This window comes from Xiphophorus hellerii, chromosome 8 (assembly GCF_003331165.1).
Source record: "Xiphophorus hellerii strain 12219 chromosome 8, Xiphophorus_hellerii-4.1, whole genome shotgun sequence".
Lineage (NCBI taxonomy): Eukaryota > Metazoa > Chordata > Actinopteri > Cyprinodontiformes > Poeciliidae > Xiphophorus > Xiphophorus hellerii.
The window spans coordinates 27,950,599-27,967,510 of NC_045679.1; the positions used below are offsets into that span (position 1 = coordinate 27,950,599).

Below are 16,912 nucleotides of genomic sequence, written 5' to 3' on the forward strand. Positions count from 1 at the left end.
CACATCACATAACGCGCCAGAGTTACTACCTCAAGCTACAATCAATACAAATACATTATATTACAGTGCAATATAGACACTTCCAAAAACAAAAGAATAATAATGATAGATAAAAGCATTTTTTATCTAAAAAGAACATAATAAATTACAAATTTAAAAAGAATTAAACACCTTGTAGCACAAAGGTTCACCACAATACAAACAATAAACAAAAAAACTGAATAAAAATCAGAATCCCATGACCAGTACCAGCATATCTGATTATCAAGGAGCCATACTTTTCAGTTAGTAAAAAATGATTTAAGACTCAAACCTATTTTCGCTCTCTGGTATTTTATCCCAGTCATTGTACAGCACATTTTCAGCATCAAGACATTCCACAGTGATTTTCATGATTAGAAAAAAAATTAAAAAATAAATAATAAATAAATAAATAAATAAATAAATAAATAAGATGACAAGCAAGTAAGAAAAACTAAACTGCAGTGGCAAACGTATAGCTTTGTACCATCTGCATGGCTGTGACTATTAAGTGTTACAATCTGAGGAAGATATTAAACAAAAGGGCCCTGAAGATGAAACAACTGGGATAAAATTGCTCTTCACAGATAACCTGACAGAGCTTGAGCTTATTTTGCAAAGAAAGGTTTTGGTGTAGATGCAAAACTAGTAAAAGCTTCATATGATTCTCAGCTGTAATTGCAGCAAGTGGAGGCTGTATGAAAAATGTACACCACAATTTTCAGATTCTTCTTGGTCAAAAAAAAAAGGAAAACTATGCCTGATTTCCTATTTCTGCCACGCAAGTCTTTGTTTTGGCCTATCACATAAAATTACAGTCAACTTCTAGGATTGTTACGACAAGATGTGAAAAACTTCAGTCAGTGTGTATTCATTCGCACAACACTGAACATGATCATAAAACAGATGCACTCCTCAGTAGGACTCTGAAAATCTCTGCCTTGCATCCAGCCTGTCTTACTTTCAGAAAGGTTTCACATGATCGTGTAACAAATTCCCTTTTCTGTAATGAGATTCAAATGTTGTCACAGGAAGTGAACATATATCAGAAAGTCAGCTAATTGCTTAGATCCTCTCCTGAGGCGAAAGCAATGAACCTATAAATTCAGAGTCAGGATCTGTGTCACCTCAGGTTCATTAAAACCAGAACAGAAGGTTCTGCTTCTGCTGCATCGACTCTTAAAATAGAAAGAGAGACTAAAAAACAGAATTTATTTATTTATTTTGCTCCATGTAAATATGTAGTATTTGTACCGGCTGATGCAGAGCTCCGAGTTTGTGCTGTAGCTCCTTTGATCTGTGGAGGCAAATTTGAGTTAATGAGGGAGTTGGATGCAGCCCTTTGCAGAATTCTGCTGGTTGGATGAACACGTCTCAAAATGAATGGATGATCCATTTTATGAGAAGAAGAAAAGTACTTGTTGCCTCTGATCTCAAGCTCTGCTTTCCAACATGTTCCCACATGTAAATATGCTGCACTCTAAACCGCATTTCAATACCAGGTTATAGCTTTGCTATGCTTTCTCACTGATAAAAGGTTTCATACCAGTTTGTGTGTTGTGTGTGCGAGTGTGTGTGTGGGAGGGGGTGTTAGGGGTTTGTGTTGTATTTCATCCCAGATCCGTTTTTTGTTTTCACCTATAAAGAAACAGCCAGTAATACCTATTGTGTAGTTTAATTTAACAAAATTCAACAAAAAAAAATCCTTATGAAAATCATGTAAGTATTTGAACCTGTATAAGATAGCTAGAATTCTTGCTCACGCAGATTGGTTATGAGTCTCAGTTTGACCAGGAGATAGACAGAATGATATGAAGTGGTAATTAAAGAAAGAACTGGTGGAAACAAAAAGTGAGAACCACAGAGAAAACACAGAGACGTAAGAATGATGACAAAGAACAGAATTCAGACGAAGCACAAGAGAAGTCTTTGGAGGGCGGCCGAGAGGTCACCGGACCCACTGCAGAGGTCATTCTGGAGAAGGTCATGTGCTCCAGATCTACCCTGTCCCAAAGTGAGGGGCGCATCAGTCAAGTCCTGTTTTATTGTATCGCACAAGGCAGTTCAAATGCTTCACATGAGAAGTAATGATGAGTTGGAATCCAGGTGAGAATGAATCTATTTTCTAGTTACTGTTAATCAAAGGTAATTCTAAATGGAATTGTTTCTTGAGCTTAAGGAACTCAGTATTTCTGCATTCTTGCAGTTTTCTGGAAGTTTGTTCCAGATTTGTGGTTCATAGTAGCTGAATGCTGCTTCTCCATGTTTGGTTCTGGTTCTGGATGCTGAGCAGAACCAGAACCAGAAGATCTGAGGGGTCTGGAAGGTTGATACGACAACAACAGATCTTTAATGTATTGTGGTGCTAAGCCGTTCAGTGATTTATAAACTAACAGTATTTTAAAGTCTATTCTCTCAGTGTAGGGATGTTCTCTATCTTCCTGGTTTGAGTCAGAACTCCAGCAGCAGCGTTCTGGGTCAGCTGCAGCTGGAGGATTTATTTTTAACCATGCTTTTCCACAAGTGTTGTGTGCATGAATATTTTGGGGCTATTTGGTCGAGAATGTGTTCTGACGAGGCTTGTTTATTAGATTAAAAGTACGTTTGAAACAGGCATTGAACATACTTTATACTAAGCCCACATTTCTTTATTGAAAGGATTTTTCTACTTGTCTGAAATAATATTTTTTATCTTAAATGTGTTTTCATTAACTGTAACCTAAGACTTGTAAACATCAGTCTGTGTGTGTGTGTGTGTGTGTGGGGGGGTGTGTGTGTGTGTGTCTGTGCAATCGATTTATATGACGTGTTTCATGGAGTCACTGAACGGTTGTGTATAATGTTGCCAGAGTGAGCTGTTCTTGGCAGCAGACTAAATAATGAGTCAATTAAAGGAATATTAATGTACAATCCAGAGCATGCTGAACTTAGAGGTAATGGCCAGAAACCTAATGCGCAATGAAAGGTTTTTGGGGTCACGCTGTGAGAATCTCTGTGTCAAATGAGCGCTTTGACAAAATGAAAAATGGATTTCAACTCAGTGCTACCTTTCATTTGTTGAGCGGCCAGCTGATGAGCAATGCACATGGGGTCCAGGTAGACCTGCTGACGTCTCAAACAATTTAATTGCTATATTAGCTAAAAATATGCATGAAAAAGCAGCAGGGATGCTTTTATTGTGTCACACTTTTGAGTCTTGTTTTAATTGATGTGAAGCTCTGAGTCATGAGCCGTGCAGATGGACTCAGGAGAAATTATTCATGGACTAGAATGTCAACCAAAATGGAAGCTGAAGCTGAAGGATTGGAACATTTACTGTTTTGCAGAGAACTTGATTTGCCTGGGTCCAACACTTCTCAGTCTTGGTTCTGATGACCCGATGTGTTTCACATGCTGCCCCGCTTCACCAACTTCTTTAAGCTGATTGGTCATTACCAGACTGTGTGATGAACCTGCAGACCCGCCTCCATTTGATAGCTTTTTTAAGAAAATTGGATTTTTGTTTCATATAAGTATATAAACAAATGTTTATGTAACTTTTCTAACGTGTTGTTTATTCATACTGAATGAGCAATAATGATATATAGATTGACATGTAGAAAATGCTGAGTAATTATCATCAGACTAGCATAAACGTTAGCTCATGTGTGCAGAAATTTAGAATCTGTTTCCAATATCTGGAGTCTAAAGACATATTATCATCCTACATTATAATTAATTAAATATGACTGTGTCTTTTCTTTCTACACTGAAGTTACTTGTATTGTAAGAGTAACAACATTACTCAGGAACAAATAAAATGGACTGTGCATTAAATCATTACTCAGATAAATGTAACTGGTACTACCCACATTCTTGTTATCAATGATTTTGTAGCACAATCTGCTTGGTTTCCATAGAAACTTCTTAATTTACTTTGAATAATTAATTGAACATGCTGTATATTTGATGACTAGGATCAATTGGAATATACTGTATGTTGTATGTATGATGTTGTTGAATTGAAGGTTTTTGTGAAATGCGTTCAGACAGCATTTGTTTTAATTGGTGCTATATAAATAAACTGAACTGACTTGAATGTGATTTATTTGACTATATTCCGTACATAGATTGTGTTGTAGCCCCTCATAGATGCTTCTTGGCCGGAAGCATTCAGCGTCCTCCCTCTATTATTTTACATTTTTCTTGGTGGCTCAATGTGAAGCTCAATGTAACAGACTGTTACATTGAGTTACCTTTGTGTAACAGTCACACAAAGGTTTCCTTCAGTAGTCCAATATATATGTGGCTCTATCAGACACTGAATAATGGGCTTTAACATTTTCCTTTTCTTCATCAAATTTTTCTTATTTGAGATTCCATATACAGTATTGTTATCAATGTCCCCAAAGGTGTAAAAAAAATCTACAATCAAATATGATTTTTGGTACAGTAGTATTTTCATAACAGCACAGTGTCCCATTACTTCTGAGTCTAACATTGCTAAGTTTTCCTTTCAGGACTAATGAAGAGTGATGCATCTGTAGGATTTTTACAGGCAGTCCGTCAGTCCTGTAAGCAGTGTTTCTATTCCCTACAGGCACAAGAGTGATTACCTTGTCTGTGTGCTGCATGTCTTTTTGGGCTTTTGTATGTTTTTCCTTCTCCTCTGAGATGTGATCCTGGACCGAAGATGAATTTAAATGTTACATGTTGGGATGATAAACCTGATTGTCGATTCATCTCCATCTCTTCCGGGTGATGATGTTCAACTACAGAGATAAAAAGAGAGAGAGAGAGGAGAAATCACTAATAAACCCAGGATCTTATAGTAAGATGAACCCACACATCAAAGACTGTGTATTGCTCTGAACAACATTCAGATAATAATCCCTTCAATTCGACGTTAGGTCTCTGAACTGTTGTTGCCGACTGTAGCTAGAAGCAGCTTATTTAATTTCACAAGAACGCATATAAATTAACTGAAAAAATAACTACTACAGAGTTGAACTCTTCCATTATTATAGTAATTATGAAAACACAGATAAAATTCCTTTTATGTAAGTATTCACAGCCTTTGCTTATTACTTTACTGATCCAGACATTTCTGCAGTCATCTTTCATTCTGTTCTGCTGCTTCAAAACATCCCCATGGCATGATGCTGCCACTACCATGCTTCTCTGTTGGGATGGTGGAGTTTCCTCCATGACTCCCGGCATTCACAAAGAAGGTCACCACAAGTTAATGTCTGCAAATGTAAATTTTAAAGACTCTCTCTCACACACACACGACCCCCCCCCCCCCCCCCCCCCCACACACACCCACCCGCGCCCACACACCCACACACCCCATTTTCCTGACATATACTACGGTGTGATAGCTGCGCAAACATGTGGGTTCCCACAAGGTATTAGAAACAAACGTACACACACACACACACACCGCACCCCCTCCACACACACAAAACCTATAGATAATTGCACAGGAAAACCAGATTCTAATGAAATAGTTGTTTTTTCTTCCATACATCTCATATTGCACGCTTGACTCATCACGCGGAGTCATTGCGTGCGCGAGGAGCTTGTTGGATACCTGGAAAAGGAGAGAGAGCGAGGGACTCTGGCACGCGCCTTTCTAAGTGTAGCTGCGCGTGTCAGGAGGGAAGGAGCGGGGCCGTTTGAAGGTTCCTCAGCAGCAGTCGCACGCGCCCGGTTTGCTTGCGCCAGTGGACCCACGAGGCAGCTGGAGTGGATACGAGACGCACGTGCCAGAGCGCATCGTGCTGCTTTGGAGTTGCGCGTGGAGGTTCAAGTCAAACAGAGACATTCTGTCGGTGCGTTCTGTAAGACTTCGCCGGAGGAAGGAAAAGGCAGACAGTCCAAACTCACACCGACAGACAGACAGACAGACCACCTGGAAAAGTTGGCTGGGAGCAGCGCGTGGACGCTCTAACAGGAACGGTCAAAGTCTTTCCCGGGTCTTTCTCAGCGGATTCCCGAGGAGCGCAGCGGAATGTTCGCCCCGTGACGGACCGAGCCATCAGTCCTGCGCTGCTCTGAGTCGGAGGGGGGTCGGCTCGGGGATCCAGGCTGCGTTCGCTCCACCATGTCAGCGGAGCCCGAGTAGACAGACAGAAAGAGAGAGAAGAGAAAGGTGAAAAAGAAGTACAGCAAACTGAGCAAGCAGAGGGATTACAGCCGGACGCGACATGTTCCTGATTAACATCATCTCTGTGGTGTTTGTGTTGGGTGAGTACACAAGTGGCGCGTGCACACGCCTACACACACGCGCGCACACACACCGGAGGGCACTGGGTCTTGCCCGCGTGCACTTTGGTCCGTCTCCCCCTCAGCCCTCCCTTTCCGCGAGGAACATTAAACCCATTAAGATGTCACCCACCAGCCCTGTGTGAACGGGTTCAGTGGGGGGCAGCCTGCCGTGTCAGAGGCAGGCTGTTCTATGTGGAGATATGTGGGCTGGAAGCACTGTGACACTTCAGAAAACTGGTAGAAAATCAACTGAAAATATTTGCAGTTATTGCATTAAATCAACGCGCTTGTTGGACAAACATGATTCCTGTCTAAGCAAACTGCTTCACTGTTTGAAAGAAACTTTCTTTTTCTTTTTTCTCCATTCTGTGTAATTACCGGGCAGCATTTTCGTTTTTAGTCTGTCTTGCTTCTCTTTGTCCGGTTTCATTTCAGTTTTATCTCCATGTCTTGTTGCTCTTTTGTATTTGCAAGACAATCTGAGCGGATCATTCCCACCTGGACTCTCTCTCTCTCTCTCTGAGGCAACACAAGTTTATCTGATCTGATCTTGCAGTCGCGGAACTCCTTCTAATTTACACGTTGGGTGGATTATTTCATTCTGCAGCAGATCATCAAATTATACAGGATGATCATGAGACATTAAACAAGCATATTAAATGCTCTTTAAACTTAAAGAACACTGAAAATAACTGAAAAGAGTTATCTTTTTGAGAACAAAGTATTGAAGTGTAATCTTTGCTGCTGTGGTTTTCTCCTAAACGATCCTGAGTGCCGTTTAATAGCCATTGTTTGATGTTGTTGACCATTCGCTCCAGCAGAGGGCCTTTATTTCCCTGTTGTACCATAAAAAACAAATCCAGTCATAGATCATTTTTACAACCTGAATGAGGAAATTTATTTGTAGGTGTATTATTTTGATGCTCAACCAACCACAGAATGATTGTTAGCCTTGTTAAAACCAGCTGACCACAGCTAGTCACCTGCCCTACCTATGAGGAACCCTGAGACAGAACACCAACTGGTCACTTATAAATGAATTAGATGATTAGCAGATGGTTTTGAAATAGAGAAGGAACACAAATAAAATCTAGATTTTTCTCAGAGGAAATAATTTATACATATTTTCTTATTTTTATTCCATAAATCTCAGGTGTAGGTTAGATATTCATTAAAACCCCCAAAACCCAAACTATCAAATACATCACTCAGCAGATTTCACAGTACCACTTAGCAAATCAATAATAATGCTCTGTTTTGGCATTTAGTCGTAAAAACTGAAAAATGTTCCTGAGATTTTGCATAACATCTATAACATGCAACGCTGCAGAACCTGTTCAAAAGCTGCTTTTATGATCCGTTTTCGAATTTGCCTCCGTCAGGGAGCGGAGGTCTTCACCTCTCCAGATTTTATAACAGATTGCAAAATTAAATAAACATGTTTACTGGCAAAAAAAGAAAGATTAACTGTAACCACCAGAATAAATTGTCTCATTTAGATATAATTGGTCACACATGCAGACCACCCACTGATTTACAAGAAGCTGACATGTCTAGAGGGCAGAACTAGTGACATGCCAAGTGGAGTAATGGTGTTTCAGCCACACAGTAAGTATGACATTAAGTATGTCTGGTTACTCACTGTTTTGATTGACTGTAGGATGCTTTGGAAACTGCCTGCTGTACCAAACTATGTTCACACCATACAACTCATCCTGCGCAATAACCTTAGTGCAAAACTCTGAAACAGAAGAAAAAGAATGAGGTCATATTCAGAAGCCTTTTCTAGTAAAAAGGTTGTGTGCTTTTGCTCTGAGTTTCACATACAAAACCAGATGCAACCAGCTGAAGAACAGAGTCTATCTGTGTAATTAAAGTCAGAGTACAGGAAAATGTTCTGTTTTTTTCCTCAGAGGTTCTTTAAAAACCAGTAGAGAAACAAAGAACATCATGATGACCAGGAATAAAGCAGAGTCAATGTTCAATTTGTAGTAAGACACTTATGGTTACATCAGCAACAGATAGTGGTTCTAGAAAGCACTGGCAAAGTATTTCTCATGAAGTATTTCAAACCATATATCATTTTTTCTGGCACATTACAATGATGTACAGCTTTTTTCTTGATCTCAACCATATGTCAGAGTTCCTTGTGGTTGCAATATGCCAAAAGGCCAAAAAATATGGGCCTCACTACGTTTGCTAGGCACTGTGGAGGGACTGTATCTTTAAAAACTCATAAATAGACTTTGTATTACTGCATATCTCTCTTGAGATTTACTGTCCAACCTTGTTCCGATGACAAATATCACACTTGCACAGTAGCTCTGTCTGTAACTATCAGGGGTGTATTACCTCTGAAGTGACCTGTGTCTGAATGATTGAATACTATAGTTCTTAAATCCCACTTGGTTTAAATGAAGATCGGTGAAATTTTCAGTGCACTTGCTCTTTTTATGTAAACATTCTGGCACAACCTTAACCTAGAAATGTTCACTCATGTTCTTCAATTATTATTTTTAATTTTTTTCTCTCCAAAAAACCTGGACCATACAATCTTGGAAGGAGATAATGGCAAAATAGAAGTGCAGGTATTTTAAGATTTGGGGACTTAAAACATTAGATTTTTTGAAATGTTTTTTGCAATATACCCAGAGGTTTCATCCTGGCTTTATATTATTATAATATGTGCCGTGAAACCCTGAAATTAATGGGGGTTAGGAACCATGAATAGCTGAAATCTGTGAATACTGTAGACTCTATACATGCTGTTTTTGTCTGTTTTTGTAGTTCAAGCATACCAAAATATACAAATATACCGTAGTACACACAGTGGAAACCATCTTGGTACTACAGCACAACATCCACAGTCTTCCTTATCTCTGCTCTTGAAGGAACAGCCAATCAGCACAAAGAAAAATGAACGCTGCCTCTCCATTGGCTGCTTTACAAACACCAGTCAAAAGCATGTCAAGTATTTTAGAGACACTCAACAGAAAAATTCTCAAAATTGTATATCTTCTGGTAGTAATTTGGAGTTACGTTCCACTGAAAAACAGTGTTGTATAGTAACGAAGTAAAAATACTTCACTACTTTACTTAAGTATATTTTGGAGTACTTCATACTTTCCTCGAGTATGAAAATTTTTGACGACTTTCACTTTTACTTCACTATATTTCCGAACTTAATTGCGTACTTTTACTCCGATACATTTTCAATGTGTGGTTTAGTTACTCGTTACAAAAAAGCGAGAGAGAAACGCAAGTGTTTTGACCCCACCTACTGATTAGCAAGTAGCAAGTAGGCTACCGAACAAAGTCGGTAGCCTACTTGCCTGGGCTTGTTCATCACCACCAATAGGATACACCTGTTTCGCTTCTCCCATTAAACACAAAGCAAGTCTCGCTATCAGCAGCAGTCACATGGAGGAGGAGACGGAGACCACAACGACTGCAACTACGTCGGACACGGCTCCAGGGGAACCACCAGCTGGTGATGAGAGCCCATGGCCTTATTTAAACACAATATACTCTTTCGTGGGTGTTAAAGATTTTGTCGTAGCGCATGCAGTTTATGTTATTCCTGCCCGAAGATGTGGAAATTCTATCTTACAAAAACTCCCCGTCCAACTTGAAGAAACACATCGAGGTAACGTCTTATGAAATGGTTATAATCCTCCTGTTTCAGTAACTATAGCTTGGTCACTAGGCACTACTGTATTGTGAAACGTTGACCATAAATGAACTTTGTTTGGCATTGTTTCAGTTCCACACGTGGTGTATTTAGCTTAGGCCTAATGTTGACTGTAGCAGGCTACCTAGACTCCTCTGTTCAAGGGGGGACAGAAGCCATAGCGATAGCAATTTAGACTAAATTTAACGAATATAGGAAAGGCATGCAAGTTCAAAACCAGGTTTACAGATGCCAATAAGCTGCATTTCCCTCCCAATTCTTTTTTTCTTTTGCATAATGACCAGTTGTGTGCACCACCTACTGACTGTAGGATTGACTGATTCACTGATTTGTGAAGTAGAGTAATCGTAACAGCTCTTTTTCTTCATGTTGGCCGCATTTTCTGTACTATTTATTTTTCAGCACTGACCTTACTTGAAGGGAAAACTTAAGGCTTACAAAAACTTTGTATTTTCTGTCCTGCAGGGTATACTAAGAAGCTGGTTCAGTTGTAAAGCAGGTTAAGTTAACCTTGTGCTATAGGTAAAGCACATAATTTTCTTAACTAAATGATGCCTGCAGGTATATCTATTAGCAGGTTTAATTTTGCCTGCACTTGGTTGTGTACATTATTTTAAGTGTATTTGACAAGTTTACCAAAATATAAAAAATGTCATTCAAACTGCATTTGCTTTGTTTTACTTTTTACTTGTACTTTTCATTACATTACTTGAGTACATCCATTTTTACAGTAATTTCCATACTTAAGTACAAGAAGTTTCAGATACTTTAAGACTTTAACTCAAGTAACATTTCAGTCAGTGACTTCGACTTTTACCAAAGTCATATTTTGGAGAGGTACTTGTACTTTTACTTGACTCTGAGATTTCAGTACTTTATACAACACTGCTGAAAAATGTGTTAGTACTGTACCGTTTCCAGGCAGGGGTTCACTGTGCTGAATAACGACACGCTGGAATGTGTGGTGTCTGGTTCTGAACACTTGTCTCACCTTAGGGGGCGCTGTGTCACACAGTGAATGAAGCAGGCATTTGGCACAAGCCCATTGCTGTCTCTTTCAATATCACCAAAAGACATGTTTAATTACACGTTTCATGTATGCTGACGTTCCACAGTCAGTCTACTACAATGAAGAGCGCCTTCATTCCAAGCAGTAGGAAAATATGAAAAAACACAGTGGTAGTAGAACCGTTTAAGGCCACTCCTTCTTGCCGATCATCCTCCTCAGCCATTTTCACACTTCTTTAACAGTAGGCTACCTCAGCTATCAGCAGTGTTTCTGGAAGAGGCCGCATGTGACTCCTGTCCTGGGTGTGATAGCATGTTCCAGACTGCACTAATGTCGGTACATTTGTGAGTGTTCGAACACATACATGGACAATTACCTCGTTATTGGTTAGGTAACTCAGACAGACAGAGTTATTTCCTAGTATCGACAGAAAGGTGGATTATTAATAACTCAAAGTGGCCTGCAATATGCCACATGACAGAAAAACAGAGCCAGCAAAGTGAGCAGATTCCTTAACAGTCAGCCAAGTAAACCTGTGTCATTGATGCTGGGGTCAAAACTCATCACCTTACTGACGACACAGTTGATATGTTGATCAATTATTTAATGCACCAACGTTTAATTTGCATAATTGGGTGTTTTCCACCATCAGTAACCTTGAAGGTGAATTTAGATTTAGATTTAGTTGCTCTCTCCAGAGCTAATTAATCTCCACTTCTGCCTGTTGATTTCTGCTCAGTGATCTGAGCTGCTGGCAGAAACCAACAGTAAAACTTCTATTTGCTGAATGTTATTTACGTCTACAGAGGTCAGCCGGTTGTGTGGGCGTCTGTTTTGGCTTTTGCCAGATGCACAAGGAAGAACGGTGAGGTGAAGGAAGGCATCTGTTGTCTTTGTATGACTATTGTAGTGATTTTTGTATTTTTGCAGCTTAGGTAAAGTACTGTAAGACTTTGCCTTTGTTTGGAGTCTGGAAATAACATACCTGCATAAAAAGCTCAGAACAGATTCCCTCCTGATCAAAACCTTTGGAGAAAATACAAGTATTACCCTTTTTTCCTGGTTGTTCAGAAGAAGGTTTTAATTCAAGATTAAAAATGCAAGAAGAACAGGGGAACAAGAGACAAAACTTTGGATCCTTTTTTAGGAGTGGGGAGAATAGGCAATGCGAGGAATATTGGCTTTCCGGCTCCAAGTGATAAAACCTTTTGTAATTGTAACAGAGGAAACGAAAAACACTGGAAAAAAATCCAAAAGGGAAATCTGATAGAAAACCCCTACAACTACTTATATAAAGAAAAATCATATCCCACAATACCTAGGGTGCGCTATTGCAAAATATATTGCACTTTGACTAATAACTCCTAAACAATAAGTCCTACACTGAAATACTTTATATTAGCTTAAAGCTTTAATAATTCTGCATTTTTACATTGAACATGTCTTTTTTCTGCTTTATTAAAATATTTTTTAATATAAGGCAACAAAGGCAAAACATAGTTGTTATTGCTCTGGTTACATTATACGCTGGATCAACATTAAACTTATCATCTCCTAACAAATCTAAAGTAGTTCATTCCCAGAATGACAAGGCAATGTAGAGTTAAAAATCACAGGAAAAACCACATAGTAATGACAGGTACTTTAGCAAAAGCCTAATTTTGTAACATATATTGTAAAATCAATATGAAAACAAATACAAAAGAGAATCATTCACTGAACCTCATTAGTAGATAGATCTTCATTCATGTCTGTGGGAAATAGACCCTTTAAATAGAAGATCCAGATTTTCTCTGTCTTTTTCCTAGTAAGGTTAATATTGTCCCGTTTTGACTTGTCTTAGTAGCTTCAGTGCTTCAATAAAAGTGTGCTGCAATAATTTTTCATTAATATGTCGTTGAACAGGACTGGTGAAGTCAATCGTCTTTGTAGAACTGAGAGCGGAAAGACTGACCTCATAATTACCTCATAGCCTCATAACAGCAATAGACCCCTGTCTCCGTTCAGCATCCACAGAATTTTCGGTGGAACGTAACTCCAAATTATTTGCAGAACATTTGCCAACTTTTAATACTAGATCTGACCCTGGATCATTTTTAGACTGAAACCTAAACAAAACATCCAACTGAGCTCCACCCGTAGCCTGAACCTGGACCTGGTCTGGCGCTCGACATGCTCCATCTGGCGCAAACTTTAACTTTCTGCCGTTGCTGTCTTTCTGTTTATGCTTCAGATGTGTGTGTGTGTGAGTCGGCGCTGGGATCTCCCGGCTGGAGGGAACCTCCGGACTGCGTGCGAGCTTCAGAACTGTGCAACCAGAACAGCCAGTGTAGCTCCCGCTACCGGATCATGCGCCAGTGTCTGTCTGGCGGGGACAAGGAGCGCAGCACCATGCTGGCCTCCAAGGAGTGCCAGGGGGCGCTAGAGGTGTTGCAAGACTCGCCGCTCTATGACTGCCGCTGCAAGAGAGGCATGAAGAAGGAGCTGCAGTGTCTGCAGAACTACTGGAGCATCCACATGGGCCTGACTGAGGGTAAGCATGGGTGGAGCTAATGAGGCCTCCTGCTGCCTGTTGATGATATGCTTTAAAGTTTTAGGCTGCAGGTTGGTTCATCTTTTCTGTGCTTAGGTCTAAGATGTTCCGTATCGATTGCTGTGTGGGAGCCTGGCAGTTGTTGCCTAAAGAAAAAAATAGGGAATAAAAAATTTTGTTCATTTTTGTTGTTTCAAGTTGAATTCCATGGATTTTCTATGTCAGAGTGAGTCAGCGTTGTAAGTACTCGAGACCGGTCTTGGTCTCGAGACCATTTTTTGATGGTCTCGGTCTTGGGCGCTGAGGACTCTGGATTTTATTTCAAGACCAGTCAAGAAGTTAACTGTGAAAATATCACTAAACTTACAGCACACTATCCAGTTTATTTGTTAACATGTTTGTTTTCACTGGATGCAAAACGATTAAAATCCAAGCAATAACGTGACTTACTAATTACGTCGTTCTGTTTCTCCCCCACCCCCTCCTCACCTTTCACTCACACGCAGCGCTCTGAGACATGCGCAGTGGTTTGCGCAAATAAATAAAACTTTTGCTCAAAGTGGCAACTGTAATGTCTGCCATGATGGTAGACATTACAGCTTTGTGCTGCCTGGCTTCATGCAGTGGGTGAGAGCAGTCATGGTGTGTGCCTTGTGCTTGGTTACTTCTTGCTTGTTGCTCCTTGGTCAGTGTTCATAGTTGAGTGTTGTTAACAGTTAGTGTATTGCCTCAATTACTATGTTTAATGGTGCAGACAGAGGTGGTTTCTGACATGAATGATATGGGCAACCGCCCAGGGAGTTATCTTTTTAGATAAGCAGAACAAAAGGTTTGTTCTGCTTTTAATATTGGTTAAATTTATTTCAACTCTAAGTATTTAATATCTAGGTGTTTTTACGGGAATGCGAATCTTTCAGATCAATTTGATTAGCAATTTTGATCATATTTCACATTTTATTGTATCATGTAGTGCGGGGCGCTGGTCTTGGTCTTGACTCGGTCTCAAACCCTAAAAGTCTTGATCTTGTCTCGGTCTCGATGCACTCTGGTCTTGATTTTGTCTTGGTCTCGGGTTAGGTGGTCTTGACTAGAACACTGTAGTGAGTTTTAAAACAGTGGAGAACTGCTGCACTTATGGAAGCACCTTTCACACAGACATCAGGCCAGGCCTAGATCTCTGCCACCGCTGACCAAAAACCCCAACATCAAAGATGCTAATAAAGTTTTGGGCAATAGAAGCGGTTTCTCCGAAAAAGAGCTCGGTCAGAAGTGTTTCCTGCCCTGCACCCCACCAGGACAAAAGAAGGAACTGACCCAGAGGATGCTGTTGAGCTGTTCAGGAGCTGAAATAACATGAAAATGTGCGACCCCCTGAACAGGGTCTCCGTAAGCTGCAGCAGCAGCACTGCAGTGACAGGTCAGCTGTTTGTTGGACTTGGTCATCACTGCAGTGTTTGCAGTCACCTGGCGTGTTCCTGTGGCTGCTCCACAGTCCACTGCTGGTTCTGCACTCTGCTGCAGTGTGTGTCAGCACCACCCGCACCACCACCACCACCACACACTCATGCACAGCCCGTTGGCTGGCCTAGTTTGGGTCCCAGCAGTGGCAGAGCTCATTAAGAGCTTCTCTCTTTGTTCCCTGTTCCACTGAGGATGCCTCTGTGCTGCTAACAGTCCTCACACACAAACACACACATGCAGGAACACCCCGGCCGGCCGGGAAAGGCACACACACTCTGTCACACACACAGAGCTCGCATACAACAGAAAGGCTCAGAAGACTGAAACAGCTTCAATGACCTGGAGTACTGTGAAGAGTTGCAACTCTTGGTGCGTTCATGCGCTTCCGTAATAGCAAAGTGTGTGCTTTCCATTGACCATTTAATTGATCAATTTGACATTTAGCTATTTGAAATAAATTCATTAAATGAAAACTCTGCAATTCCAAAGAAAACTCTCATCATTTGATAAAAAGTTTTGGCACTGGGCTCCGGTGTGTTTTTTGGCCATATGGAGACTGGATTATTTCACAAAACTGCAATTTAAACTTTTTTTTTTACATCACATGAGTCACATGTGACTCATGATACACAGCCGGATGTTGGCACTGGCTCAAAGAAGACAACAGGAAGTAGAGGATGAGGGCGCAGCATGTTTTTTGATGACTTATCACACAAACAAACTTATTCATGTTTGATTCTAATTGCATTTCTTATTTTCTCATTTAATGGAAACACTGCAATTGCAAAATTGTGTTTTTTCAACATTAGTCGAATATTGACCAAGTTTTACAAACATTTGTAATGGAAACTCATCTAGTGTGTGTTTGTTTTATTTCTCGCTATGCTAACACAGTGATGTGTTTTGGAGTTTGAGGCGTGCGTGTGTGTGTGTGGGAGGGTGTGTGCGTGAACTTCTGAGGGATTTCTGCATGATTTGTATGTGACTCAGACTGAAAATTACAAGTTGGTTTCAGTCCAGCAGCAGCTGGAGAGCCGTGGTGAGATGCAGCAGGTCAGGACACTCTGTTCCACAGCACAGCGCTGTGAGGATGCTGGGCCGGAGGGATGTTGGCTTCATTATCCTCAGGAAGCCCAGTCCCAGCAGAGTCTGTTCTTTTACTATCACGGTTGTGTTTTATAAATAAACACAAATTTAGCAAAAGAAAAAGTATGAAAGTTTGTATTTTTTTCCTTCTTTTGAAATCCTTTATGGAAAAAAACTTTAGCTTTTGAAAAGTGTTTTTATTTGGTGTGCACCAATTACAATTTTTTTGCCAAACGCCAATCACTGATCTTTAAGAAGCCAGACATGCTGATTCCAATTTTATTGAACCTTTTACTGTGTCATGACATTATAGTTTGAGACAGACAATCTGTGAAAAAAAGAGCTTCTCTCCCTTCTCCCAGCGCTCCCAATGCTGACTAGAATAGAAACACCCGACCAAAGCCTGGAGGAAGGTCTTAGCGCTGTCAGTCACCTCTCCATTTGGCGCTGCTCATACCCCCTCTTGCTCTCTTTTGCTCTCTGTTAATGCTCATTGCCACTGAACACAGCAGATAAATGTTTACTCTGTAACAATAAGTTATTGCGCTGCTATTAGCACATTTAGCAGTGAGTACATGAGCTTGACAGCTCCTGGCTCTGATTGGTTGTTTTTGCGGTGCATTTCTTCAGACAACAATAGAAGCTCAGGGAGAAGGTAGAGGAGATCAATCTTTTCATAGATTATCTGTCTCATAACATACTGTGAGAACATGGTAACAGTTTTAACAAATATATAAAAAATTTTCTTTAGAAAAGTGACATTCTGATTATGTATGCTCTTTTAAAGGAAAATAAACATTGTAACAGGTCAAGATTTATTGCCAGGAAACATAGACACAACAAATAAATAATCACTAGAACA

The 16,912-nt window shown here is 40.2% G+C and overlaps 1 protein-coding gene across 1 annotated transcript in view; it reads left to right on the plus strand.

The window, feature by feature from the left end:
• Positions 1 to 5,493: 5,493 nt before the first annotated feature.
• Positions 5,494 to 16,912, plus strand: part of gfra2b (GDNF family receptor alpha 2b) — a 121,217-nt gene continuing 109,798 nt past the window's right edge. The window contains exons 1-2 of the mRNA XM_032569875.1: positions 5,494 to 6,249; positions 13,204 to 13,503. Of these exons, the coding sequence (XP_032425766.1) occupies positions 6,210 to 6,249; positions 13,204 to 13,503 (340 nt within the window). The 5' untranslated portion in view covers positions 5,494 to 6,209. The remainder of the gene's footprint in view (positions 6,250 to 13,203; positions 13,504 to 16,912) is intronic.